General features: G+C 44.9%; 1 protein-coding gene across 1 annotated transcript in view; it reads right to left on the minus strand.

Moving 5' to 3' along the window:
• mgat4b (alpha-1,3-mannosyl-glycoprotein 4-beta-N-acetylglucosaminyltransferase B) overlaps positions 1-15,000 on the minus strand; it is a 108,954-nt gene that overhangs the window by 23,609 nt on the left and 70,345 nt on the right. Inside the window, exons 7-8 of the mRNA XM_030062495.1 lie at positions 14,277-14,352; positions 10,204-10,318 (exon numbers count right to left, since the gene is read on the minus strand). Coding sequence (XP_029918355.1) covers positions 10,204-10,318; positions 14,277-14,352 — 191 coding nt within the window. The remainder of the gene's footprint in view (positions 1-10,203; positions 10,319-14,276; positions 14,353-15,000) is intronic.

A 15,000-nucleotide genomic window follows, 5' to 3' on the forward strand; every position in this document is an offset into this window, starting at 1 on the left:
GTTTCAGGCGTTTGTCTGATGCTCTTTAAAGTAAAAACTTTAGAATAATCGGTAAATGAATGAAGTGTCGCCTCAGAATAATGAACGACGCCGCTTCCTCCTGCAGGCCGACGCAAACTCACACACCCAAACACATAATGACATAATTGATCGGCTTCCCGCTGCAGCTGACGTAATCAATAATGCACTGAAATGTTGGATTTCTTTAGATGGAAGAAACGATGCTTCGAGCTGAGTGTGTGTGTGTGTGTGTGTGTGTGTGTGTGTGTGTGCGTGTGTGTGTGTGTGTGTGGTGGGGGGGTTCAGAGGTTTCCCCTCCAGACTGACAGACTCTAAATCTCTCTCTGCATCACCACACTCTGCTCTCTGTCCTGTCTGGAGCAAAGCATTGTGGGAGGTCCAGCGCTTTGGCGGCGGCTCCAAAATCCCAGATTTTCCCAAAACTCCATTTCATGACCGGCCTGGAAGTTTTTGGAGACTTTGACTTTTCAGACTTTATTCATTCAGAGTCTAAAAATGCCTGTAAACCACCTGCCATGCCAGAGCCATGTCTGCTGTTGCTAGGCAACCAGCCGACACACAGTTTGATGGCATTTAGGATGAAAGAGGAGCGACACCAACTTCCTGTGGAGCTCATTGGCTGTTGTTCGTCACATGACCTGTTGTGCATTTCTTGCGTTCAAATAAATGGCGATTTTTTTATTTATTTTTTTTTAATCTCAGTTTGCCGTGTGTGTGCCTGGTGACCATGTGACTCACACATTTATTACAGGAAACACAACAACAACAAAAAACAACAAACTGCTCTTATTATTTTCCTATTGGAACCGGAAAGTAGATCCGGCTGCTGGCAACTGCAGGAAAGAAAACACCGGACAGTGCTTTCACTAATAATTGGAATTACATGGAAAAAAAAAAAAGTAGTGTGACTTTTCTCTCATGTAGTGATACACTGCAAAAACGCAAAATCTTACCAAGATTATTTGTCTTATTTCAAGTCAAAAACGTCTTATTTCTAGTCAAAATATCTCATTACACTTAAAATAAGACATGATCACCTCAGAAGTAACTTGTTTTTAGACAATTGTCTCTTGTTTCAAGTGAAAATTTGCTTGTTTCATTGGCAAAATTTGCCAGTGGAAAAAGTGAAAATTCACTTGAAATAAGTGAAAATTAGCTAGAAACAAGAAACAAATTTTGCCAATGAAACAAGCAAATTTTCACTTGTTTCAAGCAAATTTTCACTTGAAACAAGAGACAACTGTCTAAAAACAATTTACTTCTGAGGTGATCATGTCTTATTTTAAGTGTAATGAGATATTTTGACTAGTAATAAGAAATTTTTTACTTGAAATAAGACAAATAATCTTGGTAAGATTTCGAGTTTTTGCAGTGTAATCTTCTTTGTTGGTGTTGGTTTCTGGGCTCAAGTGTAATTTTAGGAGCTGTTGTGCTGAGGAAGTGAATGCAGGGATACAGACACGGTTTAGTCACCGTGCTAAATTCATCCGCTAACCAACGTGTAACCATAGCAACGTCAAAAAGCACAGCTGAGTGATCGACGACTTCCCGACACCCAAAGCCAAAAGAGCGAAACTTTCACCTAAAATCTGCGAACGCTTTTATTTGGGTTTCCTGGCAAAAAGGCGGCGGTGTGAACGAGACGCTTCGCTGCCCAGGGGAGCAGAGAGCCGCTAACGAGGAGATCCCACCGCCATGTGGACTCACACACACACACACACACACACACACACACACACACACATGCAGAGAGAACTAGACAACAGCACATCAAAGGACGGGTGGATTTAAATCAGACATGAGCAAAATAATGCCAGGACCAACCCTCCTGCCAAGTTTATGTTTGTATGGGAAAACAAATTCTGTGGTTTATTTGACCGAGCTGCTGTGCACCCGAGCGTCCTGTAGGTGGCAGCGGGTTGAGTTTGATACAGTCCCTGCGTTCCAAATCGCATACTTATACTTTTTACTTTTAGTATGTACTGCAGCTGCCCTTACAAAGTATGTAGTTTAGTATGAAATATGCATGCATATGCATACTATTGGGACACACTCCATACATCGTCCCTGAAGTCCGGCCCTCTCGCTCACTTCCTCCGCCGTCTGTAGCGGCAAATTTGAATGTTGTTGTCAAAATGCCGGTGCTGTTTCATACTGCGCTGTCCTCTGTCATATTTCTGATCTTCTGTCTTCCTGTCACTGCTGCGGTACCTGAGCGAGTTTTGTGAGATATGTGTGTTTTGTTGTCGTCCGTATGTGGGCGTGGCCTGTACACGCAACTCTGTCAGTGTGACCCAACGTCCGCTGTGCAAAGGATTGTGGGTCAGAATGGCCAGAGCAGCATGCTGACATGCAGACTGTGAAATCTGAGCGGATGTAGTAGAACATCCTGGTACTCTTGGCATACTGCATCTGACACACTATGTACTGGGACATACTAAATCTTTTTTTCCCTACTAAATAGTATGGTAGTATGAGTATTGGAACGCAGGGCAAGTCTCCTCCTGTAGGCGCTGGATTTCCTGCTGGATCACAAAATCACCGAGAAAACCAAACTGTTTTCAGAGCGACTGTGTGAAAATGTTCAACACCTGAGAGTCAGCCTCGTCTTAAATGTTTTAACGCTGCGTTGTGGACGAAGCGGGTGAGCGATGACATGATGAACATGTGTGTGTCCAAACTGAGGCTTTCCACTTCAGAAAGACAAGCAGAGCTGAGCCGAGGGAGAGGGAGGGCGACTCGGCTGCTCCCAAAGCACAGCAGCTTCACTCAGTCGGTGTGAAACCTCCTCTACAGCTTTCCTGCCCAAGCCCTCGAGCCAAAACGCCGTCCGCCCCGGCTTCACAGCGCGAGGCTTCACTCTGCAGGCTGATAGGGCGGACGCTGGGATCGGACCCAGAATGCACTGCGGCGGCCTCGATAGACTGATGTCAGCGTGAAAGCGCCGTCAGACGTGTTTCTTCAACTTTACCGTCTTTGTTCTGTTTGAAAACTTCTCAGCAGCCGGAGCCGAGGAGCGTCACGCTGCGCTGGGAGTTGAACCGTCAACCTCAGCGGCGGTGTTGGCGGTGCCTTGCCGTATTCCCACGCCTCGCTCTAATCTCCGTTTTATCTCTCCGCTCTCATTTTCCATCTCATTAGTTTCCTCTGTGCTGGCCTCGTTAGCGACAGTTAGCCACGGAATGCTAATGAGGACGCGGGAGAGGCTACCGCTAACCCGCTCTCCTGAGGACCTGAGAGAGGCCTGCGGGGGGGCGCTGGAGGGGAGAGGGGGGGGGGGGGGGGGGGGGGGTGTCGGGCTGGAAGAGCTGAACTGAGCGAGGCTTAATCCTGACAGAGGCGAGCTCACCGAGCGCTGCACATTATCCTCATGCAGACAGATCATCACGTTGATGTGATCATGATGTGGCCGGCGCGCAAACTTCACACCTGGACTCACCTGGACTCACCTGGACTCACCTGGACTCACCTCAGCTCACCTCAGCTCACCTGGACTCCCCTCAGCTCACCTGGACTCACCTCAGCTCACCTGGACTCACCTGGACTCACCTCAGCTCACCTGGACTCACCTCAGCTCACCTGGACTCCCCTCAGCTCACCTCAGCTCACCTCAGCTCACCTGGACTCACCTGGACTCCCCTCAGCTCACCTCACATGCTCACCTGGCCTCAACACAAAGTTCACAGCCCATAAAGTCGCAGGCTGGAGGTCTGCTGCTCGCCGACGGTGCACAAACTACTTTTCTGTTTTTCAAGGTGGGAAAGGTGATTGGATTTTGGCATAAGACTAGGAAGGGGTTGAATTGATTGATTGATTGATTGACTGATTGATTGATTGATTTGCATACGTTATTGAAAAGGTGTCCTTTATGAGACGGGTATTTGTTCAACATGGTAAAAAAGAATAAATCTTTCATTTCATTGTGTCTTTAATGCAAAAATTCACCACCTGTCACTCTGCCTCTCTGCACTCATGAACCCTCTCTCTCTCTCTCTCTCTCTCTCTCTCTCTCTCTCTCTCTCTCTCATTATTGTGCCTGATGGTGCACAATAATGAGAGCACAAAAAAAATGTTTTGCAGGCAGGAAAGGTGATTAAATTTTGATATAAGGCTAGGAAAGAGCTGTATTTATTATATTTATTTGAGTAATTATTTATCTTTAAATTTTATGCAAATTTAAATGTAAGATTTTATTTAAATTATCGGATTTTTTTGCATACAGTGTAGAAAGAGGTGCCCATTATAAGAGTGGAATTTGGTTATTATGGTAAAAAAAAAAAAAGAATACATCTTTCATTTCATTGTGCCTTTAATGAAAAAAAATTCACCACCTGTCACTCTGCTTCTCTGTATTCATTATTAACCTCTCTCTCTCTCTCTCTCTCTCTCTCTCTCTCTCTCTCTCTCTCTCTCTCTCTCTCTCTCTCTCTCTCCCTCTCTAGAAGAAGCCCACAGGCTGCAGATATTCATTAGTTAACGAAGCAAATGCTTTAGTCTCAAAGATTAAAAACATGATGAATCTGTATATAACAAATATTTTTCAGTCCTTAGATGACCTTCTGACCGCTGAGCATCATGTGGTGGCCCCTGCAGGGTCCACGGCCTCAGGTTGACCCTCCCTGTCTGCTTTACATGTTCAGGATGTTCAGCGTTAAATATATTACCTGTAAAATAATATATTTGTAATATATGGATTCATCATGTTTTTAATCTTTGTGACAAATGCATCTGCCTGGTGAGCTAATGAACACCTGCAGCCTCGGGCTTCGTCTAATTATTAAAAATAAATTGGAAAGAGAGAGAGAGCGAGCGAGCAACAGAGGCCCTCACTGCCTCTTATTTAATTACTCTCAGTAATTTGTTAATGTCTGCAGGTGATCCAGCTGCTGCAGGTGATCCAGCTGCTGCAGGTGATCCAGCTGCTGCAGGTGATCCAGCTGCTCATGCAGGTGATCCAGCTGCTGCAGGTGATCCAGCTGCTGCAGGTGATCCAGCTGCTGCAGGTGATCCAGCTGCTGCAGGTGATCCAGCTGCTGCAGGTGATCAGCTGCTGCAGGTAATCCAGCTGCTGCAGGTGATCCAGCTGCTGCAGGTGATCCAGCTGCTGCAGGTGATCCAGCTGCTGCAGGTGATCCAGCTGCTGCAGGTGTGGGTTAATGAAGCCGTTTAATCGACTCTGCTGGAACAGAGGTCAGTCACAGATCAGCCAATCAGCAGCTTCGCAGTCATATCTCTTCACCTGTCAATCAAAACACTTTCATTCCGACTCCAATCAGTCGCTTCAGTAATCAGATTACTCTCTGGTCTGTGAGTTGCCATGGAAACAGAAAGCCGGTTTCCATAAGCAGGTTAATGGGATGAAGAGGAAGCCGGTGAGCGCAGGTGGATTTCTGCTGGAGAAACCAGATCACTGTCGCCACGGAAACCTGCACTTGCGTTACTGAATGGGTTTTTCCATGAGAGCGAACCTGACAGGATACACACAGTAAACACACACACACACACACACACATGCACACACACATGCACACACACACACACACACACGCTGTCCAACTTCCTGTTCTACGTGCTCGGTGAGGAATGCCTGATAATCTCAGGTACATGTTTCCTTTGATGAAGACAGAAGGAGAGGAGAAACACACCTGCTGCCACCTGGTGCCGCCCTCCGGAGCCGAGGGGCGGAGCCTGTGGGCTGCGTGGCCGCTGTCACCATGGTAACAGTCCAGTGAATGTCGGGGGAGCGACAGAAACCTTGTACACTGAGGTGTTTCTAATTAGAGCGAGGTAACACCTGGAGGCTTGTTACCTGAAGAACCCGGTTACCGACAATTATCTGGTTTCTGGTCGCCATGGAAACGTAGCAAATGTGCTGTAGCTGAGGGATAGGTGATGTGTAGACAAACACACTGACCTGAGGGTGAGAAAATATTGGCAAAATATTAATTTTAGGGTGAACTATCCCTTTAAAAAGACAAGCAGCTCTGACAGGCGGCAGTCAGCGGGTGCGTTTGATTCGCCCGTCCCTGCAGGCAGGCTGCAGTAAGGGAGGGGGCGGGGAGGGGCAGGGGTGGGCGCTAAGGGACCTATTAGAGTAAAGTGGAGCAGCAAAGCCTCATGGGAAGAAAATGACACTGTGTAATTTTGTGATTGTGTGTGTGTGTGTGTGTGTGTGTGTGTGTGTGTGGAGGGACAGCAGGTATAAAATAGAGAAGGAGGTCTGCAGGTTCTTAATCAATTACATGCACCAGAGAATTTGCACAGATACACAAACACCACCGACACACACACACACACACACACACACACACACACACACACACACACACACACATTAACCAGAGAGGCAGAATGATAAATGATAAATGGAGTGCAAAGTCTGGATGAACCAAACTGAACCGGTTTAAACCGGCATGAACCTGCAGGTCAGACCGCTTTAACCTCAACTGACGTGGACGCTACAGCATGCTAACGCTGCAGCGTGCTAACATTACAGCATGCTAACATTACAGCATGCTCACGCTGCAGCATGCTAACATTACAGCATGCTAACATTACAGCATGCTAACATTACAGCATGCTAACGCTGCGTTCACATTACAGGCGATAGAGCCAGAGGTTTACAGCTGAACACAAGGTGTTGTTGGTTTTTATTCTCTGGCCTTTCAGATTCAGATTTCTGAAAATAAAACTGAGTCTCCATCATGACTGAGTTCAATATGAATCAGCTGCATTAAAGGAATACTCCACGTTTTGGGCAAAATCTTTCCCCAACGTCCCCAGACTGAGACCAGATGTTGGACACCATCTCCACCTCTGTACGTCCAGTGGCTCTGTTTCGATGGGTAGCATTTCCTGTTAGCTTAGCATGAAGACATGAAGTCTATGGGAGTCGTTAGCCTGGCTCTGTCAAAGTGAGAAAATAAACCTTCCAGCAGCTTTGAAGACGACAGACAGAAATGTGTTGTTACAGCGCCACCATCTGACTCCGCGAACCAACCTTGCTTTTTTTTTTTTTAAACAATTCCAACACCTGTATTTCACAGCAGTCATATTTTGACTTTGTTTTGTTATGAAAATGGTCAAATTTGAAGATACTGAACATCAGGACAAAAAACAAATAACAGCTATCAGGGATTTCAATCCAGAACACGTCAGGCTCGGCCTTGAGGAAGCATTCAGCTGAGTTCAGTCTGACCTCTGGCTCCTCGCTGCCGCAGACAAACAGAAACCAAACAACCTTCACGGCTGTTTGTGTGGATCAGTGAAGGTCGCACCGCCTGGCCTGCAGGTCCCGGGCTCCTTTCAGGCCACAAGAATCAACATGTGGCCTCCATCCTCCGTCCTGCTGCAGGAGGAGGCACAGCTGCTGCATTTCAACACACAAAACTGACTTGTTTCCGAGGTAAGAATGCACAACTTCTTCACCTACAAACTGTGTGTGTGTGTGTGTGTGTGTGTGTGTGTGTGTGTGTGTGTGTGTGTGTGTGTGTGTAGACTTGTTTCACTATACTTGAGGACAAACTTTTGGGTTGCCAGGACATTTGGACCCTACCATGCTAATTCTGTTTTACTGGTTGACGTTAGGATTGGGATTATGGCAGGGATTAGGGAAAAGCTGCAGAGAATCAGTGTAAGTCAATACAGTGTCCCCACAAATACAGTAAAACACCTCCAGCTCCACCACAGCAGATCCAGTCTGCGTCCAGTTCATGAATCATCTCCATCATCGGCTCTGAAAACGTCCGGTCGCTCCGTCCTGCTGCACAGGAAGTGACGCGTTTCCACTTTGTTTGTAATAAACAGAAGAAGAAGAAGAAATGGGTAGTTTGCATGAGCAGCGACAGACAAAGAGGAGAGAAACTCAAAGTCCGTGGAGGAAACCAAGTCGGAGGCGTCTGTCAGCAGAGGATGAGCTGCTGGAGAAGAAAGAGAGACTCATCCAGAGTGAACCCACGAGGAGTTTTCAAGATGAAAAAGACTTCAAGACGACAAAAGACATGAAGATGTGGCTCTTTTTGTCCACATCGTCTGAGATGTGATGGGCAGAGGTGTCATCCAAACCAAGAAAAACAAGAAATCTGGTGGTTTATGACTTTAAAACAGTCATCAAGACCCCATAATTAACATCAAGTACACTAAATTAATTTTGCAGTACATAAATAATAGACAATATTGTGAGTCGGCATATTAGGCACACATAGAAAACACAGAAAAATTCAATATTTTAGTTTCTGAGGTTTGAGGTTTGAACGTCTCCAGTGCTGAAACATCTGATCTCCGCTCTTCAGGCTCTTCAGAATTTAAAAAAATAAAACGTGAAGCTGTGGTGGAGAAGAGAGGAGGATCTGGACGCTCTTCTTCTTCCCCTTCTGCTTCTTCTTCTTCTTCTTCTCCAGGCCTCCAGCTGGAATGTGAGAACACTGCCTGCAGGATGGCTGAATCCGATCAGATTAATTGGAGCGTCGACCTTCGTTTGATCTGGTTTCTAATTCCACCGTCGAGGCTGATCAGTCTCATCTGACTTCCTGGATGCAGGCGTCGGCGTCGGCATGTGGAGTCCAGGCGCCGCTCGCCCGGAACAGAACCGCAGGAAACTACATTTTTTTCACCCTGGTGTTAAAATCTACCATCTGCAGTAAAAATGTTTGTTTTTATGTTTATTTCAGTTAATGAAGTTATTTTTCCACCAGTGGTTTTAGCTTTCTTTAAAGAAAAAGACACGAGGCTCGTCTCTGCTGATCGCAGTATCCGACCCCGACTAGAACTTTTTTTTAGTGCAACGTAAAAAAAAAAATAAAAAAGGGAATCGGGATGCGACACAGCCCATCTCTACTGGAAGGTGTGGGGGACAACAGCTCACTGACACCTGCAAAGGATGTCAAATATCCTGATATCAGCAAATCCCAGCATCCCACTGTCAGTTCTCTGATCAGGACCGATAATTCCCCGTTTTGGACGGGTTTTAAAAGTTTCACTTCACTGAGTTCATGAATCTTAATGAATCGACTGAACCGTGAACTGCTGCGTGTCAAACTGCTTTTTAAGCCAAACCTTGTGGATGGAGAAACAGCCGGTTTGGAGAGAAGTCTCTCCTGATCCCAGATCAGCCTCCACCTCAGTTATTAAACTTTATTAAAGCCGCTCAGTAACACACAGACAGGGAGGACCCGGTCCCAGTAGCTAGGCTAACAGGCTAGCCATGTAAGCTAATAGCCAGGAACTAATGTAACTACAAAGCATGTATACTAATGATGATGATGATGATGATGATGGCTATTATTATTGTATATGCCAGTAATTTTCAAGGACGTTCAGGGGTCCTTGAGGGCCTTCAGGGGACAAAACGAGGAACAGATTTAATGCTTATTAAGTACAAATATCTTCACAACCAATCTTCTATCTTCTAAACACAAGAAATCTGATTTAAAAAAATACTGTATTTCACCAATTAATCGCCCGGCCGCAAATAGCCGCCTGGTTCTTTTAAACGCCTGGGGTCTGCACCCTTTTTGCGTATTAAACGCCCACCCGAATAACCACCGGGGCGATTATTTGCATTATATTGAGGTAACCCAAAATAAGGCTATTCACCTTATTTTTGCAGAAGTAAACAGTTAGCCGCATAATAACTGTGTGGCACTTCTGTTTTCTGTCAAAATAAGAGCGCTAGCTAACGTTAGAAAAAAAGGGTGCGCCGTAATCTTAAATGGACCGACTGTAAATATGTTGGACAGTAACTGTGATCATGATAATGGCCTGGTGCAGGTCTGTGCAAAAATAAATAAAGGCCTGCAGCGAAATAGCCACCTGGTTCTTTTAAATGCCTGGGGTCCAAGTTGATTTTGCGTATATAAATACGGTAATCAAAAAATGATTAAAAATATAGTTTTACTCAAACATTTTCAAGTTTTTGTTTTTTTTTTCCAATTTTCAAGCTGTTTTATTTTGCTAATTGTATGGTAATTTTCTTGTAAGGGCTTTTCTGTGTGTGAGTGTGAATTTTTTTTGTGAGTTATTGAATGATTTTGCTAAAGTTTCTAAGGCTTACTTTTACTGTTAATTAGGTTACTAGAAATTGTCCTGGTGGCAAAATAAATAAATAAAAACTAATTTTCTTGTCTCCTTGGCAGTCAGCTCAGGGCATCCAGAACATGAAACCGTGTGGAAAGCGCTGCTCACCGATGAAGCCGAGCTGAGAAAACTCCAGGATCATCCACTCCTCCGACGGCTGCTGCAGAGCAAAGTTCTTCATGGTGGTGAAGTAGTTTGGACGAGCGACTATATCATCCTCCAGCTGGCAGAGAGAGAGAGAGAGAGAGAGAGAGAGAGAGAGAGAGGTGATGCAGAGGTTTCAGTCTCTCACTCTGTTGCAGCGCTGCATGTCATGTGACATGCAGGTGACGCTGCATGTAACCTGTAAACGCTGACAGGTGTGACCGCTGCCAAATAAAACCCACAGTATCGCTTTAATATTAAATTAAATAAACGAGTCACATCGCTCCGTCTGTCAGTTCAGATCCGCAATGAAACACTGAGACACAGCAAAAAAAAAAAAAAAGATAGAAAACCCTGAAGCTGCTGGATATGTGTTGTTGTGGTGTTGTTGTGTTGTTGTGTTGTGGTGTATTGTAGTGTTGTGGTGTTGTAGAGTTGTTGTGTTGTGGTGTTGTAGTGTTGTGGTGTTGTAGTGTTGTGGTGTTGTTGTGTTGTGGTGTTGTTGTGTTGTGGTGTTGTTGTGTTGTGGTGTTGTAGTGTTGTGTGTTGTTGTGTTGTTGTGTTGTAGTGTGTAGTGTTGTGGTGTTGTTGTGTTGTTGTGTTGTTGTGTTGTATTGTAGTGTTGTGTTGTGGTGTTGTTGTGTTGTGGTGTTGTAGTGTTGTGGTGTTGTTGTGTTGTGGTGTTGTTGTGTTGTGGTGTTGTTGTGTTGTTGTGTTGTAGTGTTGTAGTGTTGTGGTGTTGTTGTGTTGTTGTGTTGTTGTGTTGTTGTGTTGTGGTGTTGTGGTGTTGTGGTGTTGTTGTGTTGTGGTGTTGTTGTGTTGTTGTGTTGTGGTGTTGTTGTGTTGTGGTGTTGTAGTGTTGTGGTGTTGTTGTGTTGTTGTGTTGTTGTGTTGTTGTGTTGGGTGTTGTGGTGTTGTTGTGTTGTTGTGTTGTGGTGTTGTTGTGTGTGGTGTTGTGGTGTTGTTGTGTTGTGTTGTGGTGTTGTTGTGTTGTGGTGTTGTGGTGTTGTTGTGTTGTGTTGTGGTGTTGTTGTGTTGTGGTGTTGTGGTGTTGTTGTGTTGTGTTGTGGTGTTGTTGTGGTGTTGTGGTGTTGTTGTGTTGTTGCGTTGTGGTGTTGTTGTGTTGTGTTGTGGTGTTGTAGTGTTGTGGAGGTGATGTTGTGTTGTGTTGTGGTGTTGTAGAGGTAGTGTTGTGGTGTTGTAGTGTTGTGGTATTGTAGTGTTGTGGAGGTGATGTTGTGTTGTGTTGTGGTGTTGTAGAGGTAGTGTTGTGGTGTTGTGGAGTTGTGGTGTTGTTGTGTTGTCGTGTTGTTGTGTTGTGGTGTTGTGTTGTTGTGTTGTTGTGTTGTGTTGTTGTTGTGTTGTGGTGTTATGGAGTTATGGTGTGTTTCTGTGGTGGTGTGCTGTCCTGCAGCCACATGGCCTTTTATTTTGAAATGCAAAGCAGATTGTAGCTGCATTCAAACAGGAAGTCAGATCACACACACACACACACACACACACACACACTGATTGGATCAGCTGCAGCTTTTCTTTTCATCACACCAGATTTTCATGCTTTCATATTTTTTTTGCCTCCCCACCCAAAAAAAAAAAAGCAGTCACTCCATGACCTGAGAGAAACAGTCGAGTTGTGAATTTGACAACAAGACATTTTCAGTTTGACGAGCCCAGAGCCGAGCAGCATCATCAAGTGAAAAGTGACCAGGTATGGAGGGATGTACAGAAAATAAACAATAAACAACATGAAAGAAAAATAAGTGGTCGACAGGCCGAATTTTGGAAAGTAACTCATATAAAACTTAAAAACCCTCCTCCTCTTCCTCCCTCTTCCCTCCTCCTCTTTCTCTCTTCCTTCCTCCTCCTCCTCCTCCTTCTCCCTCTTCCTCCTCCTCTGCAGGTGACAGGTCTCTCTCTTTCTGAGAGACGCCTTAAAAGTAAACCTTTGACCCCGCAAAATAATTATGTTTATAATGTAATAATTCTAATAATATACTCGTGTTCTCCTTTTTTCTTGACTTGTTTGCGACAGAAAGAAGCCGCATGTTCCGCTCTCACTACACCGACGGGAAAATGTACGGTTGCATTCATATTTTAGATTTGACTTCCACCCATCCTCCCTTTCTCTCTCTCTCTCTCCCTCTCTCTCTCTCTCTCTCTCTCTCTCTCTCTCTCTCTCTCTGGTAATTATTAGAGGCCCTGAGGCTGCAGATCCTCATTAGTTCACAAGGCAAAATGCATTTGTCACACCGGCTGGAGACGTTTTAAAATTTATATATTAGAAATAATTTACATTGTTCCTGTAATCTGGTGACCCCTGCAGGGTCCGCAGCCTCAGATTGACCCTCACTGACTGGATTAGATTAGATTAGATTAGATTAGATTAGATTAGATTAGACTGGATATCCATGCAGTTGATGGAGAGAGGCCACTTTTCAGATTTAAAATGTCAAAAGAGGTTTTTTTCCTCTTCCATCCGGCTGAGATCTGATTCCCTCTGTCTCCTTTCTGGAAACTGAAAGTGGATTTATTTTTATTTTTTTTAAACTGAAATGTGAACAGAAGGCTGGACGTGTGGGTGTGTGTGTATATGTGTGTGTGTGTGTGTGTGTTTGAATTTCAGAGGAAGGTGTCGGGTGTTTTTCATCTTTAAGGAGAACAAAGAGTGTGTGTGACGGAGGCCGAGCGCCACAGAGACACTTCCATTAACGCCACTGTCACTCTACCCACAATGCAACTGTTTCATCAGCCGGGGGGATTACATAAGAGCGAGCAAGAGAGAGAGAGAGAGACCGAGAGAGAGACTTTCTGCTTTTCATTAATTACTTCACCGCCATTTCATCATTTTAATACCTGCATTTCAATGCTTTTTATGAACCATTACACTTTATTTTTTGTTTAATCAAAGAATTAATTTCCTCCCGAAGTAAAGGAAGTAGCTATTATTTTACTTTTGTGTTTTGCCCTGAAGAGACTGTGATCCTTTTACCGGTGCACGGAGCTGAGCCTCATTATGAGCTGAAATATCCAAACACAGCGAGTGTGTTGAGGTTTTTAATAAAGACGTGTTCACACCTTCCAGCCGAGCCGTCGCTGTGTTTCCGCCTCGCTCTTCTGTCGCTCTGCCATCTATTCACTGAACGTCGTGTCGCTTTTTGTGTATTTATGTCCTGATGCTGTCATCTCTGTTTTTGCTCTAATCTGATGTGATGTGACTGATCAGGTTAATAAAGCTGTCAATCAGATCAGCTGATCAATCAGTCGGGTTGAACGGAGTCAAATCCCACACAGACCGGCAGGTTGGACAGACTCACCCATTTATTTATTAAGACAAAGACTATAAAGTCACAAGTTTACGAGAAAAAAACTAAGAATTTCCAAGAGTAAATTTGTGAATTTACGAGAAAATAACTTGGATAAAATAAGTTTGAAGGATGAGATTAAAGCGATAAGTTTATGACGAAAAAAGTTGAAAATTCCGAGATTATAAAGTCACAAATCTGCAAGAAAAAACTCAGAGATTCTGAGATTAAAGTCGTAAATTAAAAGAAGTCGTAAAGAAATTTGGTGATTATAAAGATGCTAATTTACGAGACTTTCCAAGATTAAAATTGTAAATTTACGAGAAAATAACATGGATATTATCAGAGCTTAAAGTGGTAAATTTATGGGAAAAAATCAGAAAGAAAACTTTTTCTCATTCTTTTCTTTCTTATCGTCTTCTTCTTCTAGAGGCTCCACCTGTGCTGCCCCCTGCTGGCCGTGTCTCAGGCCTGCAGCTGATCCCCTCAGCAGATTCTACTCTGACATGGGATTCAGGAACAAGGAGATCCTGCTGATCTGAGCCCAGAATCAGCAGATTGTTTTCCTCTGAATCGGCCCAAGTCATAGCAACGTCTCTTCAGAGTCCAGATGCTGAGGAGGAGGTTGGGGTTCTGGACTCAGACCAGCAGGATTTCCTTCTGACTGGATCCCACAGGAGGAAGAGGAGCGCCCCCTGCAGGTGGACAGGGAGCGGAGCGGTCAGCTGGTCCTACCTGGACATAGTAGGTCCCTTTGGACTGAGCGTACATCATCAGGAAGCAGTAGTCCAGGTTCTGCTTGGTCCGCCACCTGAGGAGGAGGAGGAGGAGGAGGAAGGTCAGGCAGGGAGGTCTCACACACACACACACACACACACACACACACACACGCACACACACACACACACACGCTCACTCACATTAAATGGACAGGATGGGGCAAATCTAACATGCAACAGCAACAGCCGACAGCTGACTTCCTGTCTCACCCTCATCACCTTCATCACCCTCATCACCCTCATCACCTTCATCACCCTCATCACCCTCATCGCCTTCATCACCCTCATCACCTTCATCACCCTCATCACCTTCATCACCTTCATCACCTTCATCACCCTCATCACCTTCATCATCCTCATCACCTTCATCACCTTCATCATCCTCATCACCTTCATCACCTTCATCACCCTCATCACCTTCATCACCTTCATCATCCTCATCACCTTCATCACCTTCATCACCTTCATCACCTTCATCATCCTCATCACCTTCATCACCTTCATCACCTTCATCATCCTCATCACCTTCATCACCTTCATCATCCTCATCACCTTCATCACCTTCATCACCCTCATCACCTTCATCATCCTCATCACCTTCATCACCTTCATCACCCTCATCACCTTCATCACCCTCATCACCCTCATCACCTTCATCACCCTCATCACCTTCATCACCC

This window comes from Myripristis murdjan, chromosome 10 (genome assembly GCF_902150065.1).
Source record: "Myripristis murdjan chromosome 10, fMyrMur1.1, whole genome shotgun sequence".
Lineage (NCBI taxonomy): Eukaryota > Metazoa > Chordata > Actinopteri > Holocentriformes > Holocentridae > Myripristis > Myripristis murdjan.